The sequence below is a fragment of the Borostomias antarcticus genome (assembly GCF_949987555.1).
Source record: "Borostomias antarcticus genome assembly, chromosome: 9".
Lineage (NCBI taxonomy): Eukaryota > Metazoa > Chordata > Actinopteri > Stomiiformes > Stomiidae > Borostomias > Borostomias antarcticus.
Genome location: NC_140242.1, coordinates 22,127,267 through 22,153,624, shown reverse-complemented (window position 1 = coordinate 22,153,624; position 26,358 = coordinate 22,127,267). Strand labels below are relative to the sequence as shown.

Sequence of the window (26,358 nt, the reverse complement as noted above, 5' to 3'; positions counted from 1 at the left end):
TGTAAACTGACTACATTTCCCATGATGATACACACCCCGTGTCATCGCTGCTACACAGAAATAGCTGAGGTGCTTCCTGGCTATGTCAATAGATTAATGTCTTGTTCTGTCCTGCTAATCTGGTCAGATTTGTCGCGTTCTTTTGTCCATCCTGCCATTGTACACAATAAAATGCCAACTTTAGTCAAGCCAAGCTCATTCAGACGGGACTTACGGAAAATGTCCACTAGCTGTGATGCTAATTTTCACCGTATTCTACTCCGTTCACTTATGCTAACAATATTAGCGATCAGAGCGGTTTTACTGATCTAGTGGTCAGTAAATTCGACCAAATTTCAAGAGGTGAACATCACTGGATTCCTCTCGGCCTACAGAATCTAGTTCAAGAGCAACTTACTCATGTTTACGAAGCACACCAACATAGCGCTATGATCAGCTTCACTCTCCAGTGAAGTGGCAAAACGAGTAAAATAAGTTGTAGAGTTGTAGAGCTGACAGCTGCTCCAAGGTATATTGTCCTCAATAATAGGCTACCTTGGAGCAGCTGTCAGTGCGGACCCCAATTTTTTTTTTTAAACGAGGCAGAGTACCTGGATGTGTAGGCCTAGGCCTATACTATACTAGTTCGCTGTAAAATAACTAAAACGTAAAATACATAAAATATATATTTTTTTTTTTTGAAGTACCTTTGAAAAACCACACGTGATTGCGATGGAGGTTGATATAGTTTATTGCTTTATCTATCCAAAATTGTATGTGTTGTCGTTGGGTTTTGTGTCGATTTATAATTATTTATCTCATGCCTAAGATAGTGGCAGGTGCGATCCAAACCAGTAGAGGGCATAGTTTTACACTTTGGCCCCCTATACTGTATCATAAAGGATGTTACATTATCCAAGGATAGTATTATTGTTGAGCTGTGTGGTATTGCGTTCTTAGAGATCAACTACCTTATAGCAGAGGTCCTGGCAGAGCCTAGCGTTGCATCTGAGCCACTTCTCTGTGCCTTCCTCACACCTCTCGATGATGTAGCCTGTGATCATGCTGCCTCCGTTCTTCAGGGGCGTCTCCCAGCTCAGCTGGACAGAGTTCTTGTTTTGGTCAGAGTCTACCAGGTTCAGAGGAGGGCTGGGCCTCTCTGTGGAGGAACACAAACAGGCTGTTATGTTATTTTCTGCACATCACTCATATTTAGAGATAATATAGTACAAATGTATGTTTTCATAGAATGGATAAATGAGAAACAGAATTGACGATGTACCAATAGGGTCCATGATCTTTACTGGGTTGGTGGCAGGGCTTGGCTTGCCAATTCCTGCTTTGTTCTGAGCTTTGACTCTGAATATGTATTCTTTGTTCTCAATGACATCATTGATGATGGCGCTACGGTCCTCGGGTTTGGTCACCAGAGCCACCGACCACGTCACAGAGGTCCTGTCACGGAGCTCAATGATGTAGGAGGTGATCTCAGATCCTCCATCAGAGAGGGGAGGTTTCCAGGATACAGTGGCTCCAAACTTGTTGACATTTCCAACCATCACATCCTGAGGTGCATCAGGAACATCTAAAACACAGCAGGAGATTAGAAACTCTCGCCTTGTCTGTTCATTTGGCTGGTTAAGTAATGTTGATTTGACATATTTTGCTCACCAAACTTATTCTTGGCTTGTACTGGTCTGTCTGTCTCTACATTGGGTCCACTGCCCACTCTGTTGCGAGCAAAGACACGGAAAAAGTACATGGAGTCCTTCTGGAGTCCTGTCACACAGTACTCTGGAACATCAGTGCGATCTGTGGCCAAGGTCCACGTCTTACGCCTGACATCACGCCTCTCCACTGTGTAAGCAATGACCTTGCTGCCCCCATCAGTCTCTGGTTCCTCCCAGGCAAGGCTGACCTCACCGTCAGCAGTATCAACCACTTGCAGGTTCTTGACGGGACCGGGAACATCTGAGGAAAAGTGTAGATAGACTACATTAATCAACATAATCCACAGCTGTTTGTTTATCATATTCGCCATAATGTCACCAATAAATGTCAGGCTTACTTTCCGTAATTGAACAAAACACAAGGGAGGTTAACTGACAACTTACCAATTACACTTAGGTTGATGAATGCCTCTCCCGTTCCGTGTTTGTTCTTGATGACCACCTTGTAGCGTCCCTCGTCAGACTTCTTGGGGTCTTTCAGTCTGTACTCAGTGCTGTCTGAGGATGTGTGAATGTTGCCTTTGGGCAGTGTGAGAGTATCGTACAGCCAGTCAGCCTCAGCCTGAGGATAGGCGCTGTATGGAACAGCCATCACAATGGGCTTTCCAGCGTCTGTCACCAAGCTCTGGTCTGTAATCTTGATCTTTGGCATGGCTGTGGTAGAGGAGACATTGCAAGCACAATTATTAATTAATTAATGTTACATAAGTAACAATAGGATGTACTTGGATGTATAGATAGGACTGTGTTCTTTGTGTAATGATTGTTCAGCAAACATTACATTTTGATGATAGCGTTGTATGAAGAGTTTAACGACATACCTGCGAGCTCCAGCTTGGCTCTGGCATCCTTGTCCTTGACAATGATTCTGTACTCTCCCTGGTCACGAGGCCGGATCTCACACACCTGCAGTCTGTGGATCTTGCCTTCGCTCATCATCTGGTACTTGTCTCCCTGGACAACAGTCATGTTGTTCCTCAACCATTTCACTTCAACTTTGTCTTTGTTCAGCTCAACTTCATAGACAACATCTGAACCTGGAGGCTCAAACACGTCCTGGGGGGGTCTCACAATCTCAATAGGGGTTTCTGGAATAAACAGTATTAAACATAATTAACAAGAATTCCATTCAAACAAACAGTTTCTGCCATGAATACCATGAATTGAAGAAGCTTGCCTTCAACGAAGAGCCTGGCCCTGGATCGCTTCTCATCAACTCCACAGGCATATTCACACTCATCATCTGGTCTGCACTCCTTGATGCACAGTTTGCAGATTTTTCCCTCTTTTATAAACTGATATCTAGATTAAAAAAAAAAGTAGATGATGTTACAGTATGTCCTCTCAGGTTGAGTTTTAGAGACAGTATCTCAAAGCTGTTAACTACAACCTACCTTGGTCCTTCCCTAATTTCACGTCCATCCCTGTACCATTTAATCTCTGCTTTCTCCTTGGTGAGCTTGCAGGTGAACTCTGCATCCTCAAACTCAGTGATGGTCTGGTCTTTGAGTTGTGTGGAGAAGTCGGTGGGTGCCTCACTGATGATCAGCTCAGCAGTGCATTTATCGTCACCGGCAATCACAGTGTATTCACCCTCATCCGCCAAAGTACAGTCCTTGATGGTCAGTGTGTGCTTGTCTTTGTCTACCCTGTACAGGAATCGCTTGCTCATGGTAATCTCCTGGCCAGCCTTCATCCACTTCAAAGTGACGTTTAATCTGTTCACCTTGCATGAGAAGGTGATTGTTTTCTTCTCCTGTGTGTCTACATCCTCCATAGGAACAACAATCCTCAGACTCTCCTCTGTTGACAAAGAATGGATTAGTCATCTATTAAGTGATGAGAAGTGAGGTCAGGACTCGGTGAGAATACATATTAATTAATTAATTAATTAATTAATTAATTAATTAATTAATTAATTTACTAATTAATTATTTAATTAATTAATTTTATTTATAAAGTACTTTTCATTGTGAGACGATCTCAAAGTACTGGGATAATGTGACCAATTAGCTGTCTTTACAATCACAGATAGAATGCGTTTACCTTTGACAGTAAGTTTGGCGGAGCTCTTGGCTTGTTCATTACGCTGGTTTGTTAGTGTAATAGTGTAATTGGCTTCATCTGTCTTCTGAGCATCCTTGATCCTTAGAGAAAATACATTGTCTTTCTGTAACATGACAAACTTGCTGCTCTCAAACATGGTCTCGTCATTCTTCAGCCACTTGGCTTTTGCTCCCTCAGTGTTCACTTCGCAATTCAAGACAATTTCTTGTCCTTCTTTTGCCTCTGTGTCTTTGAGTGGTGTAATGATCCTGAGTTTCTCTGTAAGAATCAATTTCAAAGGAATCATGTTAGCACAACACTAAGACATTTGTTTTCAATTTACACCAAAACAAACAACATAATAGGAAAATGTATAGAACCAACCAAGAACAAACAGGTCAGCTGAAGCTCTGGTGGAGCCAATCATCACAACATAGCCTCCCTCGTCGTTCAGTTGACAGTTCTTTACAATCAGAGTTCTTCTTTTTCCATCACAGATCATCTGGTACTTGTCTCCAGCTTCTAGCTCTTTGTTATCCTTTAGCCATTTGACTTCAAAGGTGTCTTTGGAGACTGAGCAGACAAACTCAGCCTTCTGTCCTTCAACCACCTCCTGGCTCTGAGGCCTGGCAATAAACTCAGCGGCAAGTTCTGGAGGAATTAAAACAGAAAAGTCGGTTTAGTTTCAGTTTTGGTGTGTACCTTTGATTTGAGTAAATCATAACCTTTTGTTTTCAAAGTGATTCCATTACTTATTCCATTTTAATGGGTTTTCCAATACTTCTAGCTGACCATGATTCAGCAGTACTGTATACAGGTATGTGCTGTAACTGGTGTCTAATTCCATTACCATTGATTGACAGTGTAGCAGACGTTTTAGAGTTGCCCAGTCTGCAGTTGTACTCTCCAGCATCATTCATTTTGAGATCCTGGATGATAAGAATTATCTTCCTTCCATCCATAATCTGGTCATATTTTCCTCCCTCAGGCAGCTCCTGGTCACCCTTGTACCAGGTGACTTCAGCGTCGGGTTTTGATACTTCACAAATCAGTTTCACGCTGTCTGTCTCTGTTCCTTCCACATTGGACAGGTTCTTTGTAAACCTAGCCTCTTCCTCTGCAAGGAAAATAGATTGCGGTCATTGAATTGGTCCACAGTGCCAGTGAGCATCTGATAGTGAAAATCAAAAGTCTTACCAATGACTGTCAGCATGCCAGAGGATTTGGAGGTTCTTGCATCACATTCATATTCAGCTTCATCGTCGAAGACTGACTTGTTGATGATGAGGATATGTTGGCGACCTTTAGCAATTATTTCATACTTTTTCCCTTTTCTGATTTCACTGCCATCTTTGAACCAGCGGACCTATTTCAATAGAAAAGGCCAGAAAACATCACCACAAATATACATACCATAGAAAGAGAATGATACCTGATGTCTAAGTAATCTAAATGATGAGCACATTGATTTACCTTGGCATTTTCACGTGATACTTCACATTCAAATCTGGCAGATTCCTTCTCTTTGACCTCAACATCATGGAGTGGCTTAGTGAACTCAACATGTGGAGCTGGGAAGACAAGTTATTTTGTTTGAGTTGTTTTGATACATCAGATCAGTTTGCTTTAGTGTACCTAAGCAATGTAGAAAATTTTGCATAGATTATCTGCACTTTACTCACGTTCAACACTCAGGAAACACGAGGTTTTGAATTCCTTTGCATCACAGGTATATGTCTTAGAATCATCAAGAGTGCAGCCTTGAATGATGAGTGTTCTCTTGCGGCCATCAGCAAGCATTTCATGTTTCTTAGATTTGCGGATTTCCTGTCCATCTCTGAACCATGTGACCTCAGCATTCTCTCTGGATACTTCACATTCCAAGGTAGCAGTGGCCTCTTCTTCAACAGTCTGGTCCTCCAGCGGTTTGGTGAACTCAACTGGTGGCTCTGTTTAGCAACACAAGTATCATACATTCATACATTACCAAGACATACATAGTTGTTAGCAAGCCTAATTATTAGCTTTACCGTGAATGTACCTATACTCCATTGGTTGAATGTGCAAGGCAGCTTGACAAAATCTTACAAACATTTAATGTGCAAAAGTAAATTGGGAACTTACTGTACTGTCATTAACTGTAATTTACATGTACAGTATGTGATCAGCTTTCAAAACACGAGACAAATGTCAGGACTCACGTATTGCAGAAAATGTAATCAGGTCAAAATATGTTTTGTAAATATCAAGAAAAACATATATCCTTTACAAAACCAAAGATTAACATTTCCGAGCATCCAAAAGCATGGTCATGTAATATTCTGTTCATTAAAGCCTTTTTTTCTGCCAAAAGTGATTTCCTGCAAAAGGCACTTTGCCCTGTCAAGTTTTTTTTATTTATTTCAATGGGTCAGTTGCCTGAACTCTTCCCTGTTAGGCCTTGAGGGAGCTACTGGAGCTACAGGTAGAATGGTAAGAGAATCCCTTACTTAAGTTGCATTGAGCAATACGTTTACTTATCTCTTACACTTACAGCATCCATAGGAACCTACCATTCACATTAAGGTTGGCCTGTGTCTGGAAGTCCTTGGCAGTGAGTTTTACCTCACCAGCCTCTGTCATCTTCACATCTCTGAGAGTCAGAGTGTGAGTTCTGCCCTCAGCCCTGGAGACCACCTGTGCAAATCAAAGAGTTTGATAAATCAGGAAGCCATGACAGCTTGAGGGGGAGGGGGGAGGGGGAGTGTCAGGGCTATTTACTCTGTGCACCTAATGAACACGGGCAGCTGGCGTCAAGAGACCAATTTAAACTCCCTGCCATCCGACTCCTCTCACCCAAGAAAGCAGAAGGTGTTTCACTCTTCAAGACGTTCCCTCTGAGTTGAAACAGAACTGACCTAGGCCAATATTTCATTAATGCTGTTGCAATTGGAATCGCTGACATGTATTCCCTTGGGACTGTTAGTTGCTTAATCATTAGTACATTCCTAAAGTATTACAAAATGAAACATGAATACTGTTGCAATTTATCTACATGCCCATGGCCAAGGAATGTATACAGTACATATTATTCCCTGGGCTTTGTATCACTACTGGTAGATGTTAATGTATTGAAATAGTAGATTACTGTAACACTTGATAGACAATACAATTAATTCATTTTGTAATCCACATAATCTGCTTTTCTATGACAATTTACATTTAACCTTCAAGTCATCAAAGTTCCCAAATAGTGGAACTGATGCTCACAAAATAATTATTCTGTAGACTCTCTAGTAGCAGAAAAAAACATCTTGCACAACACCATAAACCAAACGATCACATGCTCTGACCGACATATCAAATTACTTGGGGTATTTAATTAAATAATCTGACATTATGCAAAATAACAGGGCCGAAAAACAGCACAACACTAATGATTTGAACATGAAATTATAGCACGTGCTTGTTTTAAAACTAAAATTCTCAAATAGCCTCTCTTGCCACCTGCCACACACTTCAAGCAGTTAAAAATAACCAGAAGAACGCTTGCAGAGCAGAAAAGCCTCCCGTGTTATCTCAAAACCCGGATCAAATGCTCTACTGGAATCCTGATCTCCACAGGCCCTTATATGCAGAAAGCAAATAGTGGAGCTGGCTTACAAGCACAGAAAAATGCTACAGAATGCACAGGATTCACAATGTAAATATGAAACATGACAATCTGTCTGGAATGCATTTCTGTTCAATAACAAGTTGCATTGACAGTTATGTAAGTTATGGAGAAATGTATGATGTTTAAGTTTGTTTCAGCTATGGGAATGTCAGGAAATCCAGGAAGTACATTATTGATTAGCTTTATTGACAACTGTTACACCCATTTAAATAATGCTGGGCTATTGTCATAAAGCCCTTGAAGGGAGCAAGGGAATGTTGTGATGATGTAAATATCCAAGGTGGTGTTTTAAACTTACTCTGTCACTTGGTTCCAACTTTGTACCCCCTAGGAACCATTCCACAGCAATTCCTTCGTATGACAGTTCACAGTCGAAGGTAGCAGTCTCCCCAGCAGTAACAGTAACATCCGTGAGAGGCCTCAATAGGCCGATAACCCGTGCTTTAGATTGAGGAGAGGACATGGTTAGTCAACCCCAAATCCCAACAGAAACAGGTAAATCCTTAACGGCTAATCCTCATTTTGTGGTTGAGCTGACGGCAGGCCACTGCTCTGAAGCCTGAGAGCCCCCAAGACAACTGTGGACTAGTGCTCTGTGACTTAACATTGGGGAGGCTTCCTCATTTGCATACTGAGTTTCCTTGAGATGTATATGGTCCGCAGAAATCCCTCGGGGGACGCATGGTGCAGCTCTGCCAATGACTAGCCACCCACTCTAGATAAGGCATGTGGCTTCTAAAATAGCTACAACACCTGATTGGCCACTAGCCTACCCCCGCCAAACCTACCAGCCTGGACAATCTGTCCCTGTCAGTCAACAGCTTTGGAATTTTCGAGGTTACCCAACTTAAAAAAAATGGCATTATGCCATAACATCTTGTGTTTTGTAAGGTGATGGTCTTGGAATACAAAACGTGTCACTGGATTAGCAACAATGTATGACACACTTCTTTAGATGCCATTAATAACCACCTTTAACAGGCAGTTAAAACCATAATGCAAGTCACCTGATTAACTAATGAATTATTCATTCAGTGATAAGGTGGAAAAATCATATATATAGCTTGCCATTAATCACATATGAAGATCCCCATTAAGTACATGATCTTAAAGATAATCCCTTGAATTTGTAGAGAATCCCTCAGAAATGCAATGAATCCCAAAGGCATAGAGGGGTGTGTATCTACAGTAAAAGCTTTAACTAATCAGATCTTATCTCCCTATCAGATAGTATGTGTTTGTGAGCTACATTGTTCTCACCTTGAACTCTGAGATGTGCGCTGGATTTAGCATTAGCTGCCTGGAAGTCAACTCCTCCAGCCTGATCCTTTAGAACGTTGTACAGGATCAGCATGTGTTTTGTTCCCTCCTCCTTTATCTCACAGTCCTGGAGAAGGATGCACAAGAGATCAATCGAGGAGAATTGTACTTCTAGTTTTGAATTATTTGAGTGCATATACTGTTTATTATTCTTTCAACGTGTATTATCTCTCTCAAGCAATCATTTAAACTCAATTAAACTAATGAAATGTGAAAATCTTACAGGACACGGGTGAAGAGCTTCACCCTTCAGCTTCCAGTGGCCATGAACATCCTCCTCAGAGATCTCTGTCTCAAAGCGAGCAGTCTCAGTCTCTGTCACCTCCACGCTGTACAGGGGACGGACGATCTTAATATCACGCTCTGGAGAGGAGAAACGTAGTTAGTTTGCATGAACGCAAGAAAAACTAATGTAGTGAGATTATGTACTGAAAATACTTTATTGTAAGTTACCATACCCTCAATGTTCAGCTTGGCTGTAGTTTTGTCAGAACCACAGTCGCAGGTGTATTCTCCAATGTTGGCTTTCTCTGCTTTCTTGACAATGAGTATACGCTTCTTTCCTTCAGCTTTTATGACCACATTCTTGGAGGGAATGACCTCCTGGCCATCTTTGAACCATTTCACCTGAGCAGAGGCCTTGCTCAGCTCACAAACCATAATCACTTCATCCTTCTCCACAGCAGTATAATCTTGCAACTTAGTTGTGAAGTAGGCTTCTCCCTCTGTTGAAGAACATAAACCACATTGACACATGTGTGACTTAATCACCTGTGTGACTCAATCATGACACACAGAACATAATTTTAATGCATTGTAGTTATTGGGATCTAGTGTCACTAACCTAGTACGGTAAGCATGGCCTTTAAGCTCTTTCCCATGGCCTCCACTTTGATCATAGATGTGTCATCAATAGACACCTCCTTGAAGGCCAGCGTGTGAAACTTGCCGTCATCGGACATGTGCACAACTTTGCTGGGATGCAGACGCACATCGTTCTTGTACCAAGTGACTGCGATTTTGTCATGTGAAAGTTCAATACTGAACTCTGCAGTTTCACGCTCCTTGACTGTGACATCCTTAATGGGCTTGACAAACTCAAGGCGAATACCTGAAAATGAATCAAATAATTATGTTGTTTTAGTTCTTTAGTCACATTGTAGGAAATTCTATCTTTAAATGGGATTATACATATAGGTATATTTACCTTGGATAACAAGTTTGCCAGCCGTTCTCTTGTCCTCAGCCTCAAACATGTACTTGGCTTCATCCTCATAGGCTGCAGATTTCACCACCAGAGTGTACCTCTTCCCCTCTTGGAAAATCTCATACTTTTCATCAGCCTGAAGTTCTTGAGATCCCTTAAGCCAGCGGAAGGTCTTGGGCATTCTTGACACCTCACACTCAAACCTGGCCTCATCCTTCTCATACACACTGACATCACTCAGAGGTGTAATGAAGGAAATTGGAACCTCTGTAATTCAAGCAGAACATAACATCAACAAAAAAATATACAAAGCTCCATGGCAAAAGTGAGACTACAAATATTAGATATTATTGCCAGTATGTGGGGACAGCTCACCTTTGACTTTCAAGTTAGCTGCACACTTGGCATTAGCACCCTGGAATCCCACTTCACCTGATTGGGAGACTTTGCAGTTGTACAAAGTCAAAGTGTGCTTGGCACCATCCTCAATAATTTCCACATCCTGTGAAAAGGAAATACAAATCTAGTAAGGAATAGTTTTCATTTACAACATTTCGTGATTACAGTGCAATTGCACAATATTAATTATGACATAGTTGATGTTTTGTCCCAGAAACATACAGGAGAGGTATTAAGGACTTCTCCATTCAGTTTCCATTGGCCATGGACATCATCTTCAGAAATCTCCACTTCAAAACGAGCCGTCTCGCCATCAAAGAGCTCAACACCATACATAGGGCGCACCACCTTAATATCACGAGCTGAAAATGGGATAGTCACTATTGAAGTTAGACACAATTAAGATCAATTTCCTCAAAGGTTGATATTGATAGAATTGCTATTTTACTGTACCTTCAATGCTGACATTGGCCATGGTTTTGTCTGTTCCACAATCACATACAAATTGTCCTTTATCTTTCGCCTCCACTTTCTTAATGGACAGAACTCTGCGTCTCCCTTCAGCCTTCATGGTCACCATCTTGGAGGCCTTGATCTCCTTCTCATTGTGGTACCACATCACAGGGACATCTTTGCTGAGTTCACAGTCCAGAGTCACCTCGTCTTTCTCCACAGCAGTATAATCTTGCAACTTCACTGTGAAGTATGCGTCACCCTCTGGAACAGGAAAAGTTTTTTTTTAGTTTGAGCATCTGCTAGATATAATTAACACTACCCATCTATTACAATATATCACTCTCAAATGATGCATCATATCCATGTGGCACAGCACAGAAGAAAAATGCATAATGAATAAGCTGTTCAACAAAGTCTAGAAGATTGTTGTAGAGCATTGCAGAAAAAAAGGGGTATAGTGGTTACCTATCACCGTCAGGTTTGCCATTGAGGGTATTCCTTTAGCCTCTGCCTTAATCTGGCAGGTATCATCTAGAGTCAACTCCTTCATTACTAACACGTGTTTCTTTCCATCAACATGAGTGAGAATAGTTCTGCTTGGATGAAGTTTTATATCATTCCTGTACCATGTCACTGGTACATTCTCATGAGAGAGCTCAAGCTCAAATCGAGCTGTTTCACTTTCCTTCACAGTTTGGTCCTTAATCGGTGTGACAAATTTGAGCCTGATACCTATAATATATTAGTAGGGCATGTAGATGTCAAGTTAGATACGAGAAACAACAACCAACCATGGGTTCTCAAGGTGGAGAACGAACCACAGTGAATAACCTGTGAAGATTGGATGATTTTCAAACAGAAAATCCCACACTTACCCTCCACGGTGAGTTTAGCAGTTGAACTTTTCCCCAAAACCTCAATAGTATATTGTGCCTCATCATTAAATTCACAGTTGTTTATGATCAACATGTGTTTCTTTCCATCATCAATGATGTCATATTTTTGGTCTTGTGCAATGATGTCAGAACCCCTTAGCCACATGACCTTAGGCACATCCCTTGTGATGACACACTCAAACTTAGCCTGTTTCTTTTCAGGTACAGACACATCCTTCAAAGGGACTGTGAAGTCCATTTCGATTTCTGGGAGGCATGAATAATAATTAAGTGTGTGCACACATGTTATGCTCTTTGTATGGGCACTAATATCCTCAGCAGTCTCCAAACAAACAAAAAGATATGCTATGAAAAGATTTATTTATAAGTGCTGCCTATGCTGCTGCACAACATTTTCACAGCCCGGTGTATAGTTGTGTATTGTGCTCTTGGAAAACTGCTTACCTTTGACTGTGAGCATAGCAGTGGTGATAGCATTCAATGCTTGGTAAGACACTTCACCAGACTGGTCAAGCTGGGCATTTTTCAGAGTGAGGAAACGTTTCCTGCCCTCAGCTATGATGTCACATGTCTGGAAAATGATCAACAAAATGAATAGCCCAACTAGAGACACTTTTACTGTGGGTTTAGGTTACAAGCCTGCTGGGTTGGGATATCTGGCCTCGAGCCCCATTCTGGTCACATATAAGTACTTACTTAGGTGAAATTAAATTTAAAATATCTCACCGGTGACCTGGTCAAAATTTGCCCTTTAAGTTTCCATTCTCCAGCCACATCCTCTTCAGATATCTCAGTGTCAAAGGAGGCATCTTCTTTCTCAACCACCTCCATGCTGGAGAGAGGCTTCAAGACCTCAGCCTCACGCTCTGTAAAAATATTTTCATTACTGATTATATGAATGTACTTCATGAATTAGGACCAATCAAATATAACAGATGGGACTGTGCGGTTAAGGTAATGTCGGGGTAATGCAACAAACCTCCAAGTGTCAGTTTAGCTGCATATCTGCGTCCTTCAACTTCCATGGAATATTCTCCAACATCATCAGGTTGTGCATTCTTGATAGTGAGAGTCATGTCTTTTCCTTCCTTTTTGACCTCAGTCTTGTCAGTGGGGTCATTAGGAATCTCTTGGTCCCCTTTGAACCACTTCCAGTTGGGTGTGTCTTTGAAGAGCTCACACTTGAATGTAGCTGTGGCCTTAGGTTTCACATGCTGGTCTCTCAGTGGTTTCACCAACCAGTCTCTGATGATCTCTGTACACAAAACCTTGAATCAGAATCTTGTGTCTCAAAAATATATAAAAGCAGCCATGATATTCTGAGATGTCCACTTCTACTTACCAATTACTTTGACCTCGGATACAGTCTTGAGGTCCAAACACTCACAGGTGTAGACACCAGCATCGTCTTCACTGGCGTCCTGGAGTGTAATAGCATGTTGCATTCCGATGACATTGATGGCCACCTTTCCTGCAATTTTCTTAAGGGGCGTACCATTCTTCTTCCAGACCACATCTCTCTCTTTGTTCAACTCACAAGTCAGGTAAAGAGACTGGCCCTTGATTACTGAAGTCTCCTCTTCCAATTCCTTAATGAACTTCACAGGCAGTTCTACGCAAAGAAAATACAAAAAAGACACAATGAGGAATATTAACACATTAAAAAAGGATGGATAAGACACTTTGTACCTGGATACAAATAATCATACAAATACCATTACAATCAAACAATACTTACCTTCAACAATAAGCTTGGCTGTGCATGAAATTTCTTTGCCAGCATTCTTGGCCACACATGTATATTCGCCTCTGTCAGAGAGTTGGACATCAATGATGTTCAGTTTGCGATCTTTGCCATCAGAGGTGAATTTGTGTTTCGGGCTCTCTCTTAGGTTGCTTCCATCTTTCATCCATGTAGTTATTGCTGTAGAGGGTGAAATCTCACACTCAAACAGGGCAGAAGAGCCAATGGACTCTGCTTCTGTTAGCACAATGTCCTGGAGCTTTTTGATAAACTTCAGAGGAACAGCTTTGAGCTTGAATCCTGCGAAGGGTTCATCTGGTGGTGATTTGTCTCCCCCAGGTTTCAGTCCTCTTCCCCTGCCTCCTTCACCAGGGGACGGGGTCTGCTTGGCTAAAATTCAATGATAGCAGCATAGATTTCACAGCACATGATTAACATTTTTCTGACTGAATATGTGACCAAATAAAAGTTTTAACAGTGCAAGCTGGTGTAACTGAATCTTTAATATATACAAACGAACAATAAGGGTTCATCCCTATTTTATAGGCGGAATTCTGAAACCCGTACCTTGCAAATATCCCTGTTTTCTAAAAATGTTTCTGTTGAAAGGTCTTAACCCTATGCTCTCACAAAATATATTTTCATAACACAAGATGGGTACAGTTTTACCTTTGAGGCCTCTACCTCTGCCCCTGCCTGCTTCTTCTGCTGGCTGTCCATCTGTATGAAAAAGTGTGAATGAATATATTGTAGAAACATCTTATCCATGTATCCAAGTCTTAACACTCAACTGGTAAAACAAATCTCAATATGACATACATGTAGTACATAGAGATGACATATGTGAATGGAATATGAAGACAAATATTGATGAGAACATGACATGATATGAAGATTGCCATGATGAGATAAGAACATACTGTAACACACCATGACACAAACCATTAAACAATTAAAATAGACAAATAACATGGAGAAACAGCACAATACGAGGACAAACGTCAAGACAAGAACAAGATTTACAGACAAAATGGGAACAACATGAAACAAAATGTTATGATAACAAGAATATATCAAACATCAAGACATTAAGATGGAAATGGATGGAGATTATTTGTGGTGAACGAGGTTTTTGGAGGCATCAATGGTCAATCTCCGCAGCCACCCTCTCACCTCTCCTGGTCATACCCGGGGTCTCAACTCCTTCCTCAGGCTCCCCTCCTTCCCAGTCTTCTGAAGAACCATAGCTTTCACGAGGAACAAGTTCCCATCCCCACGCTTCCTCCTGCTCCTCTTCTTCCACCTCCTCTTCCTCCTGTTCTTCCACCTCTTCCTCCAGCTGAGTAGAAATCTTTCTCAACTGCACAGCTTGAGGTGAGAGCTCTTTCATTGCAGGAATCTTTCCTTTACCAGTTTTCTCAGGTTCTGCTGAGACAGTCTTCTCCTCTGGCGGGGATGGTTTCTTTGGGACCTTTTTAAGAATGATGGCCTCAACAGAATCTTTTGGTGTTACTTTTTTGGGTATCTTTTGGCTGATCTCTCCACTAAGCCTCTTCTCCACAGGAAATGATTCAACAACCTTAGGCTTTGGTTTCTCAACTTTGGGGGAGGGAGTCTTCTTAAATTCCAGGCCTTTCTTGAGGTGCTCCACAGGCTTTAAGGCAATTTCATCTATTTCCTCTGCCTTTTTCGGGGACACTCTGGGCTTTTCCAGCTGCACTGGCTTTCCTTCCTCTGGACTCTTCTGGACTTTCTTCACAGGTGCAATCTTTATAGAACTTGGTTTCTCATCAGTGATTGGTTCTGCCTTTTTCACCCTTTCAGGTACCATATCTTGGGATTCCTGTAAGTCCATTTTCTTAAGGCCAGCATCTTTTGGGGTTTCATCTTTTGGGGTTCGGCTGGGCCCTTTGCTAGGTGGCGTTGACTTCCTCTCCTCTGTCTTTGATGGGATATTCACACCTTCTTCATCACCTTTAGATGGCTTTGAAAATGGCTTCAGTTTAATGCCTTCCCTCTCCTCATCCTGGGTGGGAATTATTTCCCCTTTAGGCAATGTTTTGTTAAAATCAAGGTCTTTTTCTGGACTTTTATGGGCCTTATGCACAGGCTTCATTGACGCTAACTGTCCCTCCTCATCTGCTGGAACTCCATCAGCTTTCTTATGATCAGCAGGTTCTTTACCCTCCTTATCTCTAGGAGGTCTCTCATCCCACTGGGTAGCCACATATTCTTTGTCCTTCCTGTCCTTCTCTGGTTCAGACATTACTGGTTTTGCAGGCATTTCAAATGGTTTTAACTTCACAGTTTCTTGTTCTTGCTCATCTGAAGGAAGTTTTGACACTTTCTTCAGGGCTACAACAGGTTCTTGGGTTGCCTCTCCTTTCCCGCCTTTGTAAGTTTTTTTAAGAGAACTTTCATCATCTTCTTTATCAAATTTGGGAGTGCCTTTTCGAGGAGCAAATAATTCTTGTTTAGAATCTTTTGACTCAACTCTTTTGTCCTTCCTAGGTGTGACCTCCGGTTTCCTGGTGGTTTTATGTCTCTGGATGGATTGTTCCTTCTCATAATATTCAGACGTTGACAGCTCAGCTTCTTCATACACTCGCTCCTCTATGTCATGGACAGTAGTCTTGGTCACTTTCTGGGGTGGTTTACTTTCTTCTGGTAAATCTTCAGAGGGGATGCTAGGCACTTTCTTCAGTGATACAGTCTCCTGTTCTTGCTCCATCTCTCTGAGTTTTCTGGTTGTTTTCTTTAATGGTGTTATCTCTAATGTTCCCTCCTCCTCGGTGTAAATTTTACCTTTTTGTTGTAGAAGTGATTGTGCTGTTTTCAGTTTGTCTGAGGCAGCAAAAGTTTTATATTACTCATAACACATCCTTAACCAAAATGTACATATTATACATCAAATATCATTCTACCACTGAGGGAGTCCCTAACAAGACAAACAAAACAAATCAACTCACACACATAACAAACAAAATTCACAGAACAAACAGTACAATCGGCAAATTATGAAGATACTTCAGTATTAAAAGGAACAATGACAAAGAAGTAGTAGTCCTCCTACCTTTCTTGACGCCACCAGGTGCCGTGACAGGTCCCTTGCCTTCATCTATTACAGAAATTAGAATGCACATTATTTAGTAAAAGCACACATATTATCATGGGTTGGATTAAGAGAATCTGACACAAACAGTAAGGCTGCTATCATGCACCTCCAGAGTGAAAAAGTTATATAGTAACAATTCTTCCCATCAAAATGCCAATAGTTAAGTTCACAATTTACTGTATTGTGGGCTCATTGAAATGTTGAATATACTAAGCTGTTCACTTTCTTTATGATGGTGATAATCCTTTCTCATTAAAAAAAATTTACCTTTACCTTGATGAACCAATATGGAAATGTAAGGGTTTTTGACCTGAACCGATCAATGATGGTGACGTAAGTTAAGATGTGCAAGAGGACATATACTTTATACTCTCCTTCTTGATATTGTAAGGATGATTATTTACAGTAAGATGCACAACATGAACAGACAGACAATAACTGCAGCATGGTAATGCAGTACTGTGGAGATGGTTAAACGCATACAGTTCACACATACAGTTTAAACAGAAATCCATGCATAGCATATCCAGCATTACATGAAGGACAGATGAGAAAAAAAACTTGTTTTTGATTAACTAACAGTAAACTGTTAAGATTTTGTTAAGAAATTAGGATTTGCTTCAGCCCTTTCTGCTTTATCTGCATTTATCTGGAGGCATAATTTCCTCATAAAGATGACATTTCTCTTGATCTTCATGCTTCTTTATAGGTTCTTGAAGTATTCATGCTTCATTATAAAATGCGTACAGTATGATACAAGGGTTACTCTAAACATGAAAGCATTATTATTATTCACAGTATATATAAAGCATATTCACAAGAGGTTAGTGTATCCTTTGATCCCGGTTATTCTTAACATTCATTAAAAAAAATACCTGGCTCAATAACTTCTTGTGCATGGATTTTTTCTTCCTCAAGCCTATCTTTTTCTTGCTCTTCTTGCTTCTTTCTTTGTTCTTGAATTTTCAATGCAGATTGTGGCTTGCTCACTTCAAGTACAAGAAGTAAATAGAACTGAATGATAGATGCAAAGTATATACCCCTATAGTATGGGGATAACCAAATTTAGTTTTTGTGTGAATTTATGCTTGTCATATTTAAGATGTTAGTTGTTCAATGTTCAGATTATTCTGTTATCCACAGAATACCTTGCTTTGTATCTTCTAACTCTTGCACTTGGATTCCAGTCTTGATCTCTTCTGTGGCATATATTTCATCATGTAGTGCTTCAAGATAAAGAGTAAGATTTTTTGAGACATCTCAAAAACATACATGACACACACACACACACACAAACAAACAAACAGTACAGAACTATACCTTGAAGTGGACTAGCCATCTTTGCCAGTGGCTGTACAGACTGTGGAGGTGACTTCCTCTCCTTTACAGGTACTTGAAATGAAATTATACCATAGTCAAAATCAAGTTACACACAGAATGGGGTAAGCACTGAACCGTGCAGAGATTACACACAACATATATATATATATATATATATATATATGTATACAGTAGACACACAAAACATACAAACATAACATTTTGAAAATGGGGATTAATGGTCTTGCTCTTCATCTACCTTTTCGGGTAGTAACATCTTCTTTGATTGAAATAGTTCCTTCCTGCGGAGCAGTTGCCTTCTCTGCTTTAGACACTAGAGAATACGATATGTTATGTAGGATTTCACAAGAAATAGATAAAAATGATTTAGACTAAACAAATAATGTGGATTTTAAAGAATACAATAAATGAAATCTTATAAAAACAAATAGTATCACCGATAATAGTAATATGAAATAAACAATGTTTGATGGCTCTCATGAACGATGAAATGGTAACATAAATTGTCTTCCACGACAACATGTAATCAGAGTTGAATGAGGCCGATATGATGGGCAATGAGGGTACTTCAGAGAAAGAGTGTAGTTTGTATCCAAACAAAGAATGAAGAAGAATGGAAGCACTCTTGAAATGATCAAGTTATGAAATACGTGTTATGAAATACAACATAAATTGTCTTCCACGACAACATTTAATCAGAGTTGAATGAGGCTGACATGATGGGCAATGAGGGTACTTCGGAGAAAGAGTGTAGTTTGTATCCAAACAAAGAATGAAGAGGAATGGAAACACTCTTGAAATGATCAAGTTATGAAATACGTTTGTTTTGTACCTCCAGAAGATGGTTTTGGGGACAACTGTTCCAAGTCTTCCTTTTCATCTGTAGGTTTTGAGGGCAGTGTTTCTGTTGATGTAGCATCTTTAGGTCTTTTAGTCTTTTTCTCTTTTCTATTAACAATGTTATCTCTCTGTGAAGGAATATCCATGGAGTCCTCATTGGCAGCTAATAGTGATCTCTGAGATGTTTCAGTGGCAGGTTTGTTTAGCCTGATAGCGGCTTCCTCAAATTTATTGTACATTTTGGGAAAGCCCAATTCTTGGTCCACAAGTAATTCTTCATGTAGGATATTTGTTTCTACAGTAACTAATTTCTTTACTTGATTCTGTCTTGTTGGCTCCTCATTTTCAGTATCTCCCAGTTTGTAGGGAATTGATTTGACAAGTTTGTCTTTTTCACCAACATTCTGTGGTGACTGGGTTTTTGTATTAGGTATTTCTTCTGGTTTTCTTATTTGATGTGATCTCTTTTTTGGGGTCTCCCCTTGAGAAATGCCCTCTAATACATAAGGTTCATCTTCTGTTGTAGCTTCTTTGGCAATTTCTTCAATCTTTGATCCTTCATTCAAGACTTTTGTTTCAGGACATCTTGCAAGTGAGTCCTGTTCTTTTGGTTTCCTGTCTAAAGTTTTCTCATAAGAGGGAATTACTTTTTTCAGAACTTTCTTTGACTGGCTTTCTTCAACTATGTAAATTATCTCTTTTGATTTAGGTGTTTCCTGACCTCTCGTTTTGGGGGATTCCACTTGCTTTGGAGAAATGCTGTCTGACACATTAATTTCCTGGTCTGCTATTGTAGCATCCTTAATCTTTTCCTCAACCATTTCTTCAGATGTTGGATAAATTATTGTTGTGTCAAACACTTCACCCACATCTCTGTCTATGGATGATTCTTCATATAGGATCTCGGTTTCAGAGACGATTGAATCCTCACTTGCCAAAGGCTCTTGTCTTTCTGTAAGGCTTTTGTCTAAAGTTTCTGAAGGACTTACTCTGCTAGGTTTATCTTTTACTGTAACTTTTGTTGATTGAATACCCTTAACTGTATGAATGATGTCTTCAGTTTTAGCTAATGCCTGTGCCCTCTCTACAGGAGAAGTACCTTTAAGTGCAGAAAAGTCTTTTGTCAATGGTACTTCATCTTTCCTTGCTTCAGCTTGTCTCAAAGTTTCCTCAGATTTGTCACATATCTTGGGAATGTGTGGAACTTCAGCCAAATCTTTGTCTATTATTGGTTGGTCATGCATGACTTCTGTTTCAGGAGATATAGACTTCTGTCTTGGAACAAGTTCTTGTCCTTTTGGTTTCTTGTCTAAAGTTTTCTCATTAGATGGAATTACTTTTTTAGTAACTTTCTTTGACTGGCTTTTTTCAACGGTATCAATTATCTCTTTTGATTCATGTGTTTCCTGACCACTTGTTTTTGGGGATTCCACTTTCTTTGGAGAAATGGTGTAGGCTATATTAGTTTCGCTGTCTCCTATTGTAGCTTCCCTACTTATTTCTTCAAATGTCGAAGAGAGTCTGGTTGTGTCTGACACTTTACCCATATCTTTGCCTTTGAACGATTCTTCATATAGGATCTCAGTTTCAGAGACGATTGAATCCTCACTTGCCAAAGATTCTTGTCTTCCTCTAAGGCTCTTGTCTAAAGTTTCCTTCTTGGAAGGACTTAGTCTGCTAGGTTTGTCTTTTGCAGTAACTTTTGTTGACTGCATACCCTGAACTGTATGAATCATGTCTTCACTTTTAGCTAATGCCTGTACCCTCTCTACAGGAGAAGTACCTTTAAGTGCAGAAAAGTCTTTTGTCAATGGTACTTCCTCTTTCCTTGCTTCAGCTTGTCTCAAAGTTTCCTCAGATTTCTCACATATTTTGGGAATGTGTGGAACTTCAGCCACATCTTTGTCTATTATTGATTGGTCATGCATGACTTCTGTTTCAGGAGATATAGACTTCTGTCTTGGAACAAGTTCTTGTCCTTTTGGTTTCCTGTCTAAAGTTTTCTCATTAGATGGAATTACTTTTTTAGTAACTTTCTTTGACTTGCTTTTTTCAACTGTGTCAATTATCTCTTTTGATTCATGTGTTTCCTGACCACTTGTTTTTGGGGATTTCACTTTCTTTGGAGAAATGGTGTCGGCTATATTAGTTTCACTGTCTCCTATTGTAGCTTCCCTACCTATTTCATCAAATGTCGAAGAGAGTCTGTTTGTATCTGACACTTTACCCATATCTTTACCTTTGAATGATTCTTCATATAGGATTTCATATAGGATTTCAGTTTCAGAGACGATTGAATCCTCACTTGCCAAAGGTTCTTGTCTTTCTCTAAGGCTCTTGTCTAAAGTTTCCTTCTTGGAAGGACTTAGTCTGCTAGGTTTGTCTTTTGCAGTAACTTTTGTTGACCGCATACCCTGAACCGTATGAATCATGTCTTCACTTTTAGCTAATGCCTGTATCCTCTCTACAGGAGAAGTACCTTTAAGTGCAGAAAAGTCTTTTGTCAGTGGTACTTCCTCTTTCCTTGCTTCAGCTTGTCTCAAAGTTTCCTCAGATTTCTCACATATTTTGGGAATGTGTGGAACTTCAGCCAACTCTTTGTCTATTATTGGTTGGTCATGCATGACTTCTGTTTCAGGAGATATAGACTTCTGTCTTGGAACAAGTTCTTGTCCTTTTGGTTTCCTGTCTAAAGTTTTCTCATTAGATGGAATTACTTTTTTAGTAACTTTCTTTGACTTGCTTTTTTCAACTATGTCAATTATCTCTTTTGATTCATGTGTTTCCTGACCACTTGTTTTTGGGGATTTCAGTTTCTTTGGAGAAATGGTGTCGGCTATATTAGTTTTGCTGTCTCCTATTGTAGCTTCCCTACCTATTTCATCAAATGTCGAAGAGAGTCTGTTTGTATCTGACACTTTACCCATATCTTTACCTTTGAATGATTCTTCATATAGGATTTCAGTTTCAGAGACGATTGAATCCTCACTTGCCAAAGGTTCTTGTCTTTCTCTAAGGCTCTTGTCTAAAGTTTCCTTCTTGGAAGGACTTAGTCTGCTACGTTTGTCTTTTGCAGTAACTTTTGTTGACTGCATACCCTGAACTGTATGAATGATGTCTTCAGTTTTAGCTAATGCCTGTACCCTCTCTACAGGAGAAGTACCTTTAAGTGCAGAAAAGTCTTTTGTCAATGGTACTTCCTCTTTCCTTGCTTCAGCTTGTCTCAAAGTTTCCTCAGATTTCTCACATATTTTGGGAATGTGTGGAACTTCAGCCACATCTTTGTCTATTATTGATTGGTCATGCATGACTTCTGTTTCAGGAGATATAGACTTCTGTCTTGGAACAAGTTCTTGTCCTTTTGGTTTCCTGTCTAAAGTTTTCTCATTAGATGGAATTACTTTTTTAGTAACTTTCTTTGACTTGCTTTTTTCAACTATGTCAATTATCTCTTTTGATTCATGTGTTTCCTGACCACTTGTTTTTGGGGATTTCAGTTTCTTTGGAGAAATGGTGTCGGCTATATTAGTTTTGCTGTCTCCTATTGTAGCTTTCCTACCTATTTCATCAAATGTCGAAGAGAGTCTGTTTGTATCTGACACTTTACCCATATCTTTACCTTTGAATGATTCTTCATATAGGATTTCAGTTTCAGAGACGATTGAATCCTCACTTGCCAAAGGTTCTTGTCTTTCTCTAAGGCTCTTGTCTAAAGTTTCCTTCTTGGAAGGACTTAGTCTGCTACGTTTGTCTTTTGCAGTAACTTTTGTTGACTGCATACCCTGAACTGTATGAATGATGTCTTCAGTTTTAGCTAATGCCTGTACCCTCTCTACAGGAGAAGTACCTTTAAGTGCAGAAAAGTCTTTTGTCAATGGTACTTCCTCTTTCCTTGCTTCAGCTTGTCTCAAAGTTTCCTCAGATTTCTCACATATTTTGGGAATGTGTGGAACTTCAGCCACATCTTTGTCTATTATTGATTGGTCATGCATGACTTCTGTTTCAGGAGATATAGACTTCTGTCTTGGAACAAGTTCTTGTCCTTTTGGTTTCCTGTCTAAAGTTTTCTCATTAGATGGAATTACTTTTTTAGTAACTTTCTTTGACTTGCTTTTTTCAACTATGTCAATTATCTCTTTTGATTCATGTGTTTCCTGACCACTTGTTTTTGGGGATTTCAGTTTCTTTGGAGAAATGGTGTCGGCTATATTAGTTTTGCTGTCTCCTATTGTAGCTTCCCTACCTATTTCATCAAATGTCGAAGAGAGTCTGTTTGTATCTGACACTTTACCCATATCTTTACCTTTGAATGATTCTTCATATAGGATTTCAGTTTCAGAGACGATTGAATCCTCACTTGCCAAAGGTTCTTGTCTTTCTCTAAGGCTCTTGTCTAAAATTTCCTTCTTGGAAGGACTTAGTCTGCTACGTTTGTCTTTTGCAGTAACTTTTGTTGACTGCATACCCTGAACTGTATGAATGATGTCTTCAGTTTTAGCTAATGCCTGTACCCTCTCTACAGGAGAAGTACCTTTAAGTGCAGAAAAGTCTTTTGTCAATGGTACTTCCTCTTTCCTTGCTTCAGCTTGTCTCAAAGTTTCCTTAGATTTCTCACATATTTTGGGAATGTGTGGAACTTCAGCCACATCTTTGTCTATTATTGATTGGTCATGCATGATTTCTGTTTCAGGAGATATTGACTTCTGTCTTGTAACAAGTTCTTGACCCTTTGGTTTCCTGTCTAAAGTTTTCTCATTAGATGGAATTACTTTTTTAGTAACTTTCTTTGACTTGCTTTTTTCAACTGTGTCAATTATCTCTTTTGATTCATGTGTTTCCTGACCACTTGTTTTTGGGGATTTCACTTTCTTTGGAGAAATGGTGTCAGCTATATTAGTTTCACTGTCTCCTATTGTAGCTTCCCTACCTATTTCATCAAATGTCGAAGAGAGTCTGGTTGTGTCTGACACTTTACTTACAACTTTGTCTTTGAACGATTCTTCATATAGGATTTCGGTTTCAGAAATGATTGAATCCTCACTTGCCAAAGGCTCTTGTCTTTTTGTAAGGCTTTTGTCTAAAGTTTCCTTCTTGGAAGGACTTACTCTGCTAGGTCTGTCTTGTACTGTAAGTTTTGTTGCCTGCATACCCTTAACTGTATGAATAATGTCTTCAGTTTTAGCTAATGCCTGTCCCCTGTCTACAGGAGAAATAACTTTGAGTGCAGAAAAGTCTTCTGTCAATGGTACTTCCTCTTTCCTTGCTTTAGCTTGTCTTAAAGTTTCCTCAGATTTCAGATTTATTTTAGAAATGTGTGGAACTTCAGCCTCATCTTTGTCCATTATTGATTGTTCATGCATGACTTCTGTTTCGGGGGATATTGACTTCTCTCTTGGATCAAGTTCTTGTCCTTTTGGTTTCCTGTCTAAAGTTTTCTCGTTAGACCGAATTACTTTTTTAGGAACTTTCTTCGACCAGCTTTCTTCAACTGTATCAATTATCTCTTTTGATTTATGTATTTCCTGACCTCTTGTTTTTGGGGATTCCACTTTCTTTGGAGAAATACTGTCTGTTAAATTAGCTTTGTTGTCTCTTATTGTAGCTTCCCTAGCTATTTCTTCAAATGTTGAAGAGAGTCTGGTAGTGTCTGACATTTTAACCAAATCTTTGACTTTGAACGTTTCTTCATATAGGATCTCGGTTTCAGAGATGATTGAATCCTCCCTTGCCAAATGTTCTTGTCTTTCTGTCTGGCTTTTGTCTAAAGTTTCCTTCTTGGAAGGAATTAATCTGCTAGGTTTGTCTTTCACAGTAACTTTTGTTGACTGTATACCCTTAGTCGTATGAATAATGTCTTCAGTTTTAGCTAATGCCTGTCCCCTCTCTACAGGAGAAATAACTTTGAGTGCAGAAATGTCTTCTGTCACTGGTACTTCCTCTTTCCTTGCTTTAGCTTGTCTTAAAGCTTCCTCAGATTTCTGATTTATTTTGGGAATTTGTGGAACTTCAGCCTCATCTTTGTCTATTATTGATTGTTCATGCAGGACTACTGTTTCAGGAGATATTGACTTATGTCTTGGAACAAGTTCTTGTCCTTTTGTTTTCCTGTCTAAAGCTTTCTCATTATATCGAATTACTTTTTTAGGAACTTTCTTTGACCGGCTTTCTTCAACTGTATCAATTATCTCTTTTGATTTATGTGTTTGCTGGCCTCTTGTTTTGGGGGATTCCACTGTCTTTGGAGAAATGCTGTCTGACACATTCACTTCCCTGTCTCTTATTGTAGCTACATCTACATTTTTGTCTATTACTGATTGTTCATGCATTGAATCAGAAGAAATTGATATATTTCCTGGAACAAGTTCTTGTACTTTTGATTTCCTGTGTAAAGTTTTCTTGTTAGAGGCAATTAATTTTTCAGGAACTTTCATTAACTGGCTTTCTACAACTGTTTCAATTATCTCTTTTGATTTAAGTATTTCCTGATCACTTGTTTTTGAGGATTCCACTGTCTGGGAAGAAATGCTGTCTGAAACATGTGCTTCATTGTCTCTTATTTTAGCTTCTCTAACCATTTCTTCCGATGTTGGAGAGAGTCTGGTTGTGTCTGACACTTTACCCACATCTTTGTCTTGGAACGATTCTTCATGTAGGATCTCGGTTTCAGAAATGATTGAATCCTCACTAGCCAAAGGCTCTTGTCTTTTTGTAAGGCTTTTGTCTAACGTTTCCTTCTTGGAAAGACTTACTCTGCTAGGTTTGTCTTTTACTGTAAGTTTTGTTGACTGCATACCCTTAACCGTATGAATAATGTCTTCGGTTTTAGCTAATGCCTGTCCCCTGTCTACAGGAGAAATAACTTTGAGTGCAGAAAAGTCTTCTGTCAATGGTACTTCCTCTTTCCTTGCTTCAGCTTGTCTTAAAGTTTCCTCAGATTTCTGACAAATTTTGGGAATGTGTGGAACTTCAGCCTCATATTTGTCCATTAATGATTGTTCATGCAGGACTTCTGTTTCAGGAGATAATGACTTCTGTCTTGGAACAAGGTCTTGTCCTTTTGGTTTCCTGTCTAATGTTTTCTTGTTAGATGGAATTACTTTTTTAGGAACTTTCTTTGACCGGCTTTCTTCAACTGTATCAATTATCTCTTTTGATTTACATGTTTCCTGACTACTTATTTTTAGGGATTCCACTTTCTTTGGAGAAATTGTGCTGAAAACATTAGTTTTGTTATCTCTTATTGTAGGTTCCGTAGCTATTTCTTTAAATGTTGGAGAGAGTCTGGTTGTGTCTGACACTTTACCCACATCTTTGTCTTGGAACGATTCTTCATGTAGGATCTCGGTTTCAGAAATGATTGAATCCTCACTTGCCAAAGGCTCGTGTCTTTTTGTAAGGCTTTTATCTAACGTTTCCTTCTTGGAAGGACTTACTCTGCTAGGTTTGTATTTTACTGTACATTTTGTTGACTGCATACCCTTAACCATATGAATAATGTCTTCAGTTTTAGCTATTGCCTGTCCCCTGTCTAGAGGAGAAATAACTTTGAGTGCAGAAAAGTCTTCTGTCAATGGTACTTCCTCTTTCCTTGCTGCAGCTTGTCTTAAAGTTTCCTCAGATTTCTGATTTA

General features: G+C 39.6%; 1 protein-coding gene across 1 annotated transcript in view; it reads right to left on the bottom strand.

Moving 5' to 3' along the window:
- Positions 1–26,358, bottom strand: part of ttn.2 (titin, tandem duplicate 2) — a gene marked incomplete at both ends in the record, with an annotated part of 185,423 nt that overhangs the window by 97,735 nt on the left and 61,330 nt on the right. The window contains 32 exons of the mRNA XM_084442903.1: positions 951–1,138; positions 1,262–1,564; positions 1,651–1,950; positions 2,094–2,363; positions 2,531–2,797; positions 2,887–3,011; positions 3,104–3,512; positions 3,756–4,034; positions 4,140–4,406; positions 4,606–4,872; positions 4,953–5,121; positions 5,229–5,326; positions 5,438–5,704; positions 6,308–6,431; positions 7,709–7,851; positions 8,671–8,797; positions 8,954–9,093; positions 9,189–9,455; positions 9,575–9,841; positions 9,938–10,204; positions 10,313–10,439; positions 10,559–10,698; positions 10,790–11,053; positions 11,258–11,524; positions 11,668–11,934; positions 12,133–12,259; positions 12,415–12,554; positions 12,668–12,943; positions 13,031–13,300; positions 13,427–13,822; positions 14,102–14,152; positions 14,606–16,276. Coding sequence (XP_084299029.1) covers positions 951–1,138; positions 1,262–1,564; positions 1,651–1,950; positions 2,094–2,363; positions 2,531–2,797; positions 2,887–3,011; positions 3,104–3,512; positions 3,756–4,034; positions 4,140–4,406; positions 4,606–4,872; positions 4,953–5,121; positions 5,229–5,326; positions 5,438–5,704; positions 6,308–6,431; positions 7,709–7,851; positions 8,671–8,797; positions 8,954–9,093; positions 9,189–9,455; positions 9,575–9,841; positions 9,938–10,204; positions 10,313–10,439; positions 10,559–10,698; positions 10,790–11,053; positions 11,258–11,524; positions 11,668–11,934; positions 12,133–12,259; positions 12,415–12,554; positions 12,668–12,943; positions 13,031–13,300; positions 13,427–13,822; positions 14,102–14,152; positions 14,606–16,276 — 8,540 coding nt within the window. The remainder of the gene's footprint in view (positions 1–950; positions 1,139–1,261; positions 1,565–1,650; positions 1,951–2,093; positions 2,364–2,530; positions 2,798–2,886; positions 3,012–3,103; positions 3,513–3,755; positions 4,035–4,139; positions 4,407–4,605; positions 4,873–4,952; positions 5,122–5,228; positions 5,327–5,437; positions 5,705–6,307; positions 6,432–7,708; positions 7,852–8,670; positions 8,798–8,953; positions 9,094–9,188; positions 9,456–9,574; positions 9,842–9,937; positions 10,205–10,312; positions 10,440–10,558; positions 10,699–10,789; positions 11,054–11,257; positions 11,525–11,667; positions 11,935–12,132; positions 12,260–12,414; positions 12,555–12,667; positions 12,944–13,030; positions 13,301–13,426; positions 13,823–14,101; positions 14,153–14,605; positions 16,277–26,358) is intronic.